We start from the raw sequence: 11,785 nt of genomic DNA, 5'->3' as shown, positions 1-11,785 counted from the left end.
CAGTGAGTCATTCAAGCACTCTGTAGATCCGAAAATTCGCGGAGGGACAAGCTGGAGTTACAGTGTACGCGGAATTATATGTGCGAGAGGTAAAACCGAAATGACAGACTGGGTAGCATACCTGTGGAGAGCAGAGGAGGAAATGTCTGAGAAGTGCATTACATTTTGATTTAACATGCAGAGATGAATATAGGTTAAGCTTTGAATTGTGCCCTGCTTAACAAATGGTGGTAATTTGTTTGCTGTGAAGTTTTGACTTTGTTTTAACATCCTGATTGCCACTGACAGAATACTGTACTGACATCGAGTTAACGTGTGTTTAAAAGGACAGAAAAAATACCTTGTGCAAGTCTGTATTTATCTGCCAGTAAGCGGTAATATTTCTAGTTCTTTATTTTAATGTTTTGTGCCGTTAACGTCTATTGCGCGGTAAACTTCCAAGCCAGCTACCCTTAAATCCAGCAATTTTATCAGGCATTCAAACAGTTGTCCTTTTCTTAATTTCTCTTCGACTGTCACCTGTGGTGACATAGGCCATCTATGGATCACACCTGAGGCGAGTCATAGTTGATGGGACACTGTCTTTTTGAGGGACTCCGTTGAAGTGGTGGGGGGTCCGTTCCCGAATCCAAGGGGGCGGCATACAGCTTAAACAGTGGGGATGTAACGGAAAGGATGTAGTTAACGAACAACCGGGAGGGAGAGAAATAGGGTTGGGGGAATGTGTTAAGTAAGAGAGCTTTTGTCATGTACATTACGTTGCATTACATGCTCATATGGTTTTGTGATGTCTGCATTCCGACATTCCTTTCGAATTCAGCTGAAGTGATTTTTTTTTACTGTTTGCCGAAAAGTTGTGCTTGCGAGAAAGGGTAGGGGAGGGAGAGGGGGTCTTCCCCTTTTTGGTTGCTTTGTTCTGTGATCCCCAGGCAGTGGGGGAGGGGTCAGAGGTTTGGAGGACGGGTTTGGAGGAGGGGGGGGGGGGGGTGTAATAGCTCCCAGATGTGTGCTGTGAAAATATGGTTTCCTATTGCCAGTGTGATGCACTCGAGGGATGTCTGTGAGCGCATAGTCAGAGACGCACTCTATGACACACATTTAATGGAGCACACTGAAAAAGCAGAAAAAATAAACCAACATTCAAAAGACTCTGTGTGAAAGACCCGATTACTAGAGAAGCTAATGTGCCAGCTTTCAGACTGAGAAGTGGGTTTTTTTCAAAACTTGTTGGTGTCATAGCCCATTTAAAAAATGTACATGATGTAGTGTACACAGATTATCTGCATACTACTTATCAGGCTGCAATGTTTGTCAAAATCTGTTGTGGAAGAAGAGGGTAGGATATACACAGTGTCCATACTGAAGTGTGTCCATTCCTCAGGTGAATGTATATTTAAAATAATAACTGCAATGTTTGTCTGCTTTAACAATCATTTACTGTACACACGCAGAGGGAATGCGTAAGAATCCAAGGTATGTGTGCTTAATTGGCTTAAAACCGCTCTGCAAAGAACATTATTGCAATAAAGTTTACAGAGCTTATTAGAACATAGCTGTGCTTTGTAATCCATTGTCTACCAACTGTTCTGTTCTTTTCTGTGGGTGAGACATGTTTTTGAAGTGTGAATCTCCTGGGGTCTGTTTGATGGGACATTTGGAAGACATTTACTTAAATATGTTTAGGGTCGTAGGCTTTTTTTCAGCAATTTATTGCCAGTCTCTCTGCAGACAAAGGGCTTTGTGATTTCTCTCTTGGAATTCAGCCTCCTCTCTCCCTGCTTTTACGTATTTCTGTGTGAAACAGAGGAAGGAGAGAAAGACCCAGGATTGTTGTGGAAGGCAAGTGTGCCACATTCTTTCTGTCTGTTCCCCTTTTTTTTCTGTGGATGTTGTTAGTTGGGGGGGTGGGGGGCTGGGGGGGGGGTGAGAGAGCAAGTAAGGGCAAGGCAGGGAGACCGAACCAGCTTCCAGGAAGACGTTAGGTGGCTGTGGACTGGAATGGATTTGGAATACTATTACCGCCGCTGTCAATTTGGAATAACTCTCATTACGCATAATGTTATGTGTTTATGTTCACTTTAAATGGAAAATTGCTCATTTGCCTCTCCCCTCTCTCCCTCCCGTGGTCTCTCAGTATCAGGGCCTGTCTATCGTCACGGTGTAACGATGCGATCCAGCTGTCTGCTCCTGCTCTGCCTGCCCGGTCAGTCCTGCTATGCTTAACACAGCGTGCACACACTCAGCAATACTGCATGCCACCCACAGGCACAGCTGAAGAAGGGGGTGTCAGATGTTTTCCCCATTATGTTTTTGTATGTACACATACCAGGGCATCACTGGCGTACACTAGGTTTCATTCGAACCGAAAGTGCAGAACGCAGTTAGCTGTTAATTGGTCTCTTATCTGAGTTAGTTATTCACTGTGATTGCAGACTGTGACGCACTTATCATTAGGTCATTACATCATTAGGGTTCATTGAGTTGGAAACAGATGTGCGACATGAAAAATGAGTATCTCGTATCGACAGACTCGCTTATCAGTAAGATACATTTTCAGATAACTAATGTATTCATTTCATGTAATGTGATCTGTGGCAGTTGCCCACCCAGCAAACAGAGACAAAGTATAGAGCACACTTCTCAGTGTGGACAGGGATACTTTATTTCAGTTTCCCCCACTGTTTAATAAATTAGATATTCACACTTATTCTGCCCATGAAAGGATGACCTTTGTTAGCCATGGTCCAGTCAGAATGGCTGAATTTCCTTGTTTCTGCATTTCCCTTGCCTTCGCCAGCTGTAATGTGTGTGTATATATGTGTGTGTAATTGACAGGACAATAACCAATCAGGCAACATAAAAATGTTAAGCGCAGCGAATGGAATACCAGGTGCTGGGCGGGCTACTGTCGCAGTGCCTTTAAAAAGAGGTTTACTTAGCCTGATTGACTGATCACAGAGTGTTTTCCTTAATGCTGAAAACGTGACAGTGTGTGCATAGTGCCAACATGTGAGTGTATTCTCTCTGCACAGTCCTCTTTGCACAGCAGTTTGCAGTGACTGAGGACTTTTACCCCAACCAACTCATTCCCTTGGGTGAGTCTACAGTCTACATCCACCTTTGTCCAGTGTCCAGTTTGTCTACTTGACCAATGATGTGTGCCACTTTTTGTATGGAGTATTTTGTATAGAGTGTTAATGGGAACGTGATGCCAGTGAGATAGAAAAACAAAGCCTGTTTTTATGCTTCCGCATTTTATCATTTAAGATTAAGTAATAATGTTTTGTGAGCAGGTTATAATTAATTTTGCATCCTTTGCTCTTGAGGTCCTTGGTGATTTGAGGTCTGGTTGTGTCTTCTGAGAAGGGTAGCATCAAAAAGTGTTATACCCCATTTAAATCTTGATACACTGTATTTTACTGGAAAGGAATAATTTGTTACAATAGTGCTGCTATTATGGTGATCTGTCCATTCCTCTCTTTTTAATTTCCTCCATTAATGATGTGTATTGTATATACCAATCAGCTGGTCCATTTTGAGAGGGGAAGGTTGCTTGGGGTGGGGGTAGGTGGTGGTGTTATTTTCCCTATGTGTTAAACCTCTGTATTAAATTTTTTTGTATTAAACAAAATTTAAAAATTGTTACTCGCCAAAACAGTGAATTGTTCTACAGTTCTTGATATGTATTTTGTGCCTTTTTTAATTCACAGAGGATTATGGTCCTGATTATGAATTTCCTGGTAAGAGTCTGTGTGTGTGTGTGTGTTCTGAAATACTCCAAACCCATTACTGTTTTCTGAGCAGCATTATATTCATCATTGCTTCACAAGTCACAAAAGAAAAAAAATATGATCTGTCTGCTCAGTTTTAACTGAAATGTTTCATTGATATCATTATGCATCAGCCAGATTGACAATAAATGGCTTCAATAATAGTCTGTCTGCCTCACCCTCACCCTCTCCCTCTTACTCCCCCTCCAGAGACCCCTGGGTTGGACACATCACCACAGCAGCAGGTTCTTCTGAAACCGGAAATCCGCCCCACTCCAGCCGGTATGGCCTTAATCTCACCGCGTTCTTGCTGTCACCATTCAGGGCTAGAGGCAGTACTTCCTATGCACAGCAGTTTGAGCTATTCTAGGTTCCACTAGAAGCAGGTTAGTGTCCTCAGTGGAGCCTGCCTGTTAAGAGGCTTCCACTCTGTACGCTAACCTGCTTCCTATAATAAAACCTGGAAGTGGCCAAAGTATATTGTACTGACAGTGACATTTCCACCTGATATTCCTGTAGTAGAGGACAGGAAAACAGCCAGTGGGATTGAAAAACTGAATAAACATCTGTGGTGTGTCTTTCAGCGACTGAATTTCAGACTGAACCCACTGAGCCTGGACCCTTTGGTAAGATAACATAGCAGACGAGAGAGAGAGAGAGAAAGAGAGAGCGTGAGTGAGAGAGAGTGCATGTGATGATGAAATTCACCGTTGCCCGTGTGTATTGATTTGCATCTTCCTAGAGGATTCATCATTTGTTTTTGTGCTGTTGTGTAGATTGTCGGGAGGAGCAGTACCCCTGCACCAGACTCTATTCTGTTCACAAGCCATGTAGACAATGCCTGAAGAGTCTGTGCTTCTACAGGTATGATTGCAGATGGTATCAGTAGGCTTCCAAGCCCCAGGCCTATTATCAGTACTGGTATTTTTTTTTCCTTTTCCACCTTTTTATGTGTATGTCAAATCCATGTGGTGAAACCAGCCAATTGCCATGGAAATTTGAAGGTTTGATGGTTGTCGATGGGTGTGATGGTAGCTTTTGTGAGGCAGGTCATTAACCCTAACCCTAACCCTATAGGAAAAATGTTTGGATAACAGACTCCACTGGACTGACAGATTTATGCCTTGATTTGTTAAAAAAGTCTAAAGTCTCGCGGAAAAATGTCCTTAAATTTGAATATAAAAATGTGAACCTTGTATACATTACTGATCTCCATTGTAAGTTGGAAACCTTAAATATTGTGGTTACATGATTTTGGCAGCCATATTCCTTAGGTCAAAAACACAAAAGTAGCTTTGCTGGACACCTATTGACCCTTAATTATGACTCTTTGGGAATTATGACCATGGTATGACCCTCAGGCTGACCTTCTTAAGCATGGCATTGGCAGCTATATTTTACTTTCCAATTTGCAATAAAATCTGGAGCCTGCAAGGCGCAGCCCCTAGTCAGCCTCATTAGCTTGGGTACTAGTATCATTTGCACCTTGAAACGTTATACAGCGATGCAGTTTATGCCTCTGTCTCCGTCTTCTCAGCTTACGCAGGGTGTACGTGGTGAACAAGGAGGTGTGTGTGCGGACAGTGTGTGCACACGAGGAGCTCCTCAGAGGTGAGCGTTCTGTAACAGCACCGTATATATAACGCCTTTCACCCGGCTCCTACTCCAACCCTGACCTGAGGAGTCCCAGCCCCAGAACATGCACACACGCAAGCATGCACACACACACACACACACACATGCATACATGCATGTACACACACACACACACACGTACATATGCACGCACACACACACAGGCACGCATACATGCACATGCACGCATACACACACACACACACACACACACACGCACGTATATACGCAAACACACACACACATACACACACATGTACGCAGACGCACATACGCAGGCATGCACACACACACACACACAGATACACACAGACACGCATTCACAGGTACGCACACACAGCTCAGAGCTCAGGGTGGGCATGCTGCTTGCGATGCTGTATTCACAGTCTCCCCAATCCTCCTCCCCCTGCAGCGGACCTCTGCCGTGACCAGTTTGCTCGTTGCCCCTTCGCCGCGCTGACCGGCCAGTGTGTGACTCTAGGCAGAAGCTGTGGGAAGAGCTGTGGAGGCTGTTAGAGGCTGTTAGAGGCTGTTGGAGGCTGCTGGAGGCAGAGAGAGCTGTCCCCGAGGTACTCCCAGACCACCACCTTCAGGACCCACTCCCATCCAGCCTCCCCAAGCCTGCTCCTCTTCTGACCCAGAGACCCCCCCACCATCTCTCCATCCTGTTCCTCCTTATTCCACCCTCCTCTCATATCTATACCAAAATATTTACTTTCGTACCCAAATATATATTTTAGTGACAGTATGTTGCTAACAGGAAACATCGGACACAATCAGAAGTACACAACTGTTCGTACTCTCAACTGTGTGATTGCTTTTGAAATGTACTGTATCATTGATTTTTTTGTTAACGTGTAGTTTTTTTTATTTTAATCTTGTTACTGTTAAGGCAGTGTGAAGGTAATTGAGAAGAAGGATTCCAAAGCTGTGTTCACAATGCAGTTGCTGCTGCACTAAGCAGGAATCAGCCATTTCTCTCATATTTAGGAGAACAAACTAAAGCCAGGAAAGCAACCAGCACTGGGTTTGTGTAGCATAACAGCCAGATCGTGAGAAAGTAACTAATTAGACATTTACAATCAGCCAGTACAATCATGGGTAAAAGTAAGTGTAATTTAAGCAGAAAAAATGATGCACAAGTTATCAGGTTACTGTAAATATCAGTCAGCTAAATTGAATTTCCCTCTGGCTGTTATGCAACAGAAACAGCCATTATAAAAATTTTTACACAAAAGACAACTGGTGGTGCATAACACAAATATGTTTTATAATAACAATTGGGAATATTTCATATTTAATATTACTATACACCCTCCATGCTCTGCTGACAGTGCTACATAAACCTGCTGGCTTCTATTCAGTGTAAAATCTATGTCGTCATATTAGCTGAAAATTCCTGTGAGTTAGAAAGTCACACTGCAGTTTTCTTATGTGAAGTATTGTACTGTGAGCTTCAAAACAATGCATGTAGGTTTTTGAATTCTCAAGTTTTGAAATGTGGATGTCATTTTTGCCAGTATGAAAAATCCTGATATGTCATGACATAATTGTCACAATGCGTACAAGCAGTACAATCTGTAATCTCATTCTAGTAGACATTGGAGGAAGGTATCAGTTCAAAAAAATCAAAAAAAAAGTCAAGAAATCTTTTTTTTTTCTCTGACACCCTTAGATATGGGTTAGTAATCCCATTTATGCCTCTGATATGTGGACTACAACAGCCTGTTTTACCTGGTTTAAGGTAGTGGTTTTATGTACTGTTTTTAACTTTAAAAACAAGTTAACGCTAAGTTGTGGCTGAATGTATCTTTGCCTCTACCGTGTAGTGAATGTGTAGAGCTGAAATGATATATTTGACTTCCATGCAGATGTGCACGCTGGCTTGGTGTGCAAGGCTTGAGGCAATGGAGCTTGAACAGTTTTGTCTTGTAATTTGTAAGGAATGAAATACAATGAATAGTTTCATTGACATATCAGTGGCAATAAATACTTCATAAAGGCAGCCCACAAAGTTCTACTGTACTAGTGCTTTGTCACTTTTTTAACTAAATACATTTTAACTAAATTTGTGCAATTGAATACATGTGTGTGCTTGATCATTAATCTTAAATCATTAATAATTGTGTATTTAATCATTAATCTTAAAAATTGTAATGGGCAGAACTCAGTGAAAATGTTTGAAAAAAAAGATTTTCCTATGATACTGACTCACATTCTTTTCTCTGTGTGTTTAAAGATGACTATAATAATCATCATCATCAACATCGTCATCATCAGCAGAAGCAGTCTGGTCTGGTTTTCATTTCAACTTTGGAATAAATCTACAAATATTGATAGAGCTCAAATATACGACTGCATTAAAACCAGATCGAATTTGCATTCGTACCCACTCTGCAGCCTTCTTGCTTTGGGATTCAGCCTTTTGTGCTGAAAAATGAAAAGCGTCTCAATGCCACGTGGATCACAGCTGCAGGATAATGTTATTCGCTCAAATTTTCTTAAGGTTCTTAAGGTGTGGTAATTGGGTGGGTCCTCGACATTCGCATGCAGTACGAGACACTGGCTGTGCAGACCCTGTACAAACAGAGCCCCACGGAGACCAGACACAAACACGGTGTGGGAGACGCACGGATCGTAAATCAGGGCGCTTTTCTCTCCACACCCTCTCCTTTGCCAGTCACTCCCCATTATGACCTAAGATCCATAACCTTTATTGGTCTGGTTTCTCAGATTCCGGCTCCCAAGTTTTCCTTCCTCGCACCTCCCTCCTCTACAGGCCTTCGGTACTTTAACAAATCTGTGCTGTATTTCTTTTTGAAAGGAGGTGGAGCATAGCTAGGGCGTACACCTTTGTCAAAGGTGTGTGCCCTAGTAATAAAATATGATGGTGTCTTGTTTCAACACTAAAGCAAAATAAAAGTGAATAAATTATTTTTGGAGTGCTTCTCCTTGGACTATCTTTAATCTGCTTAAAGATTTTGGAGATGGGTGTCTACTATTGTCATTAGTTTTCAAGTTGTTTCAAGAGTTTTTTTTTTTGAGACCTTTAATTTGCTTTACTGCAAAATGCATCAACCAGAGGACCCATCTCAGGACGGATGGGCCGCAGGCCTGGCCATATTGGATATTTGCACAGAAAAACCAGACCCACTAATTTATTGGAACCACATTGCTTCAAACTGAGCAAATGGAACACATGTGAAATGTGACCCATTTAAGTCACCCTAGATAACAGTTTCTGCCATGCAATGTGTGGTACAGTTTTGTGGTACAGTTATTTTGTAATTCACCACCATCCCTTTAGTTCACTTCTGTTTCTGAATATTTTAAATGTGGCAAGTTTCCAAATACTCCTGCCCTGGAGCCTTATGAATTGCACTTTGAAGCCTGAACGGGACCAATGATGCAATAGATAACATAGCTGGACATAACTGTCCTTTCTCGAGGGAAAATAATGTTCATTCAGGCTCTTTCATGCTGTGCTGGATATCTGGTTTCACACCGAAAAAACAGCTTGGTGGACTTACATCAGTTTTCAGCTAAAGCAACAAATGAGGGTTTTTTTTTTTAAAACTGAAAGAGGTACCCTAAAGTACATATTCATGGCTGATGACTTTGGGGGGAAATATATTCTCTCTGCCAAATTGTCACCAGCTAATGGTAATTCATAAGCAAAGGGTTTAAAATTGTTTTGGGTCTTCATTTTTGGAGACTTTTGGAGAAAAAAAAAAGGTACCAAAAAGTTGCACTTATACAATGTTTACTCCCTGATGTCATGACTTAAAAGGTACAACTGCACTTAAAAGTATTGATCCAAAACAAATTTAAAGAGATGACAAGGAAAGCAACTCACAAAAATCAGAGCCCTCTAGTGAAATATTGTGGAAACACTGAAGGTCACAGACTCGCGCTGACCCATTTCCCGAGGTAACACGAGAATGAGCTCAGGGGAGGAATTGCAGCACACATCTGGACTCCGCAAAGCATTGTTAAATGGTCTGTATGATTTCTTGTTAAAGTTTTTTTTCGACCTGACGCTGACAGGAAAAGGCATTTCACACAGAGACACCGCAGTGCTCTGGTGGGACTCCCTGTTGACTAATTTTATTACAGACCCATGCAGTTTACTCAACCGAATTAGGAGCCATCCCCTCGGCCCATGGACCCGAGGCAGTTAATGTGCTCTGCCCTTGGACAGTTGGAAATAAAGGCATTGGAACAGAAATTAAAAATAGAAAATAAATATCAGGGGAATATCTGTGACCAAAATGGCTGATAATGGATCTTTGCACCCACAAGGACACTGGCAGCCATTCCAGAGAAAATTTTATTGGTCACAGAGACCAAAGAGCACATATAAACCTGACAATCACTTCGAGTGCACAAGCTGTACACCTTCTGGACTTAGTGGCAACCTCCGCTGGAGGGTGTGCTTTTGTGTGCCTCATTGGCCCTCTGGAAAGCTCTTTACTCAAATACACATATTGAACACACCTAGTAGGCCAGCGTAATGTTGTGCCAGCGACAACCAAGTTGTGACAAGTTGTGTACTGGGTAGTTATCAAACTCTGTTAACCTACTACACAAGTCAATGCAATCTTGCCAGAGAACTACCTCCAAGCCTGGACCTATCCTTTTATTAGCCATTTGCTGGCTACCTATGTCCTATGCGGTTACCTGAGAAGGGATCTGGTAGATGTGAACCTTTTACCTGAGAGAGCTCACAGATTCATAGCTATCCTCTACCACACACTCAGACAGTTACAAACACACACACACACACACACACCTTCAGTATCTCACAACAGAAAAAAAAAAATGCTTAAACAACATTTTAATATTTCTTCAAAAATCCTTTTTTATTAAATGGGCTTCTTTTTAAAGTATTTACAGGCTGATTTTTTGTGTTCTTGCTCAGAGTGAAACAAACACTGACCGTCTTCGTTTGCGACCTTGGTGGCTGCGATATGAGGGACATCCCGAGTTGCCGGGCAGCTACAACGGGTCCGCGACCAGGCTGCCAGACAACTCCCGAGATGCCACTGCTGGTAAACCCAGTGAAAAGAGGCAGAGCTATCTAAAGGGTTCAGTGGAGGTGGTCTACCCAAAGACAAACATCATCTCTGTAAATCACAGCGCCCGAGGGCAGCGACCTGGGGAGCCTGAACAACTGGAAAAATAAACTGCATGAAACTCTTACAATCCATGTCGGTTCCAGCACATTTCGTTAAACAAGAGTCAAGATGTTTGACTGTCGACACAACTGCGACTCACACAAACCATCTGGGGCCATTCGGCCTTTTCTCCATGGGAGCAGGACAGTTCACCCTTCTGTCAGGCCCAATAAACTCTCGTAAGCCAGTAAAAAGTATGTTCTTTCTTTTACAGACCGCTTATTTCATCATTCCTAATTGGTATCACGTTTTAAAGAGGAAAATAACTTTCTCTTCATCCTTTCCACTTGATACATCCTCTCTCCTTTGATTCCAGCATTTCCTTTTATCTCTCACAAGCACCTGAGTACCTACTTAAATGCACATTGGAACAAATGATGGATACCACTAACTGCAGATATATGACATGAGAAAAGGTACGGAGGATATCAATAAGATCTCTGTGGCAAATGGCTGAAAATAAAAAACATTAAACCTACAGAGAAATACAGTAAACCTCTTTCCCCCATATATTCCAGTCCATTCAGTTCATTCCAGGACCACTTCCTTACTGTCTGAATTGTGGAAAAAGTTACGTACAGGATGATGTTTTTTTTCCCCCCAAAACATTCCTGTCCTGTGGGTGTGGATTTGAATTAAAATATCATTCCTTAATCGCTAGTCCAAAAAACTGATACAAAAACAAAGCAGCTTTAAAATTGACTTCACTCCACTAACTGATATTTTTAATCTATATTGTCATTCCGTTTTGCTGTTTTTATTCGTTTTGTTTATAAATAGAAATCAGGACAGTCTAAGGAAGACACGGGGAAAAGCAAAACAAAATTTAAAAAAAAAAAAAAAAAGACGAAAACCGTAAACAATATAACTGTACATGAATTCAACAATCGTTTAAGGTCGCACGCATAACCCTCCCTCTCCCAATTAAAAACTACAGTTATAATCAGCAGACAAATTCATCAAAAAACTGGTAAATTAAAAGAAAACACAGACGCTAAAAACGTTGGCAGGTGGGCAGTGCAGGAAGGAGGGCTGATTATGGTTAATGATATCTGTATTATTGCTGGGAGACGCTGGTACCCAGTGCTGTCTTCCCTCCCGGAACGCGTACGCCTCCATCACTGTCAGTTTCTCTCATCCACTGTGTCACTCCGACGCCCTTCAGCTGCGTCCAGACCTCCGTTACACACTCAAGCCTTTCCT

At 42.0% G+C, this 11,785-nt stretch overlaps 1 protein-coding gene across 2 annotated transcripts; it reads left to right on the top strand.

Annotated features, from left to right (window-relative positions):
* The first annotated feature begins 35 nt into the window (after positions 1-35).
* LOC118781316 (microfibrillar-associated protein 2-like) lies at positions 36-6,119 on the top strand. 2 transcript variants are annotated; one of them, XM_036534297.1, is made up of 9 exons: positions 36-89; positions 2,135-2,203; positions 3,033-3,095; positions 3,711-3,740; positions 3,981-4,052; positions 4,355-4,396; positions 4,547-4,634; positions 5,308-5,381; positions 5,818-6,119. In XM_036534297.1, exons 2-9 carry the CDS (start codon positions 2,167-2,169, stop codon positions 5,919-5,921), a joined length of 510 nt encoding a protein of 169 aa, XP_036390190.1. In that variant the 5' UTR covers positions 36-89; positions 2,135-2,166; the 3' UTR covers positions 5,922-6,119. The 2 variants fall into 2 exon arrangements, with proteins under 2 accessions (XP_036390190.1, XP_036390188.1); XM_036534295.1 differs by lacking the exon at positions 36-89 and having other exon boundaries at positions 2,000-2,203.
* Positions 6,120-11,785: the final 5,666 nt, after the last annotated feature.

The sequence above is a fragment of the Megalops cyprinoides genome, chromosome 7 (genome assembly GCF_013368585.1).
Source record: "Megalops cyprinoides isolate fMegCyp1 chromosome 7, fMegCyp1.pri, whole genome shotgun sequence".
NCBI lineage: Eukaryota > Metazoa > Chordata > Actinopteri > Elopiformes > Megalopidae > Megalops > Megalops cyprinoides.
Note: the sequence above shows the minus strand (reverse complement) of the source record. Positions and strands in the feature narration are given on the sequence as shown.

Coding starts and splice junctions, on each gene's coding strand:
- LOC118781316 (XM_036534295.1), top strand. CDS start 2,083: ATGGAAAATTGCTCATTTGCCTCTCCCCTCTCTCCCTCCCGTGGTCTC. Junction 4,635..5,307: donor AAGAGTCTGTGCTTCTACAG/GTATGATTGCAG, acceptor CCGTCTTCTCAG/CTTACGCAGGGTGTACGTGG. Junction 5,382..5,817: donor ACACGAGGAGCTCCTCAGAG/GTGAGCGTTCTG, acceptor CTCCCCCTGCAG/CGGACCTCTGCCGTGACCAG.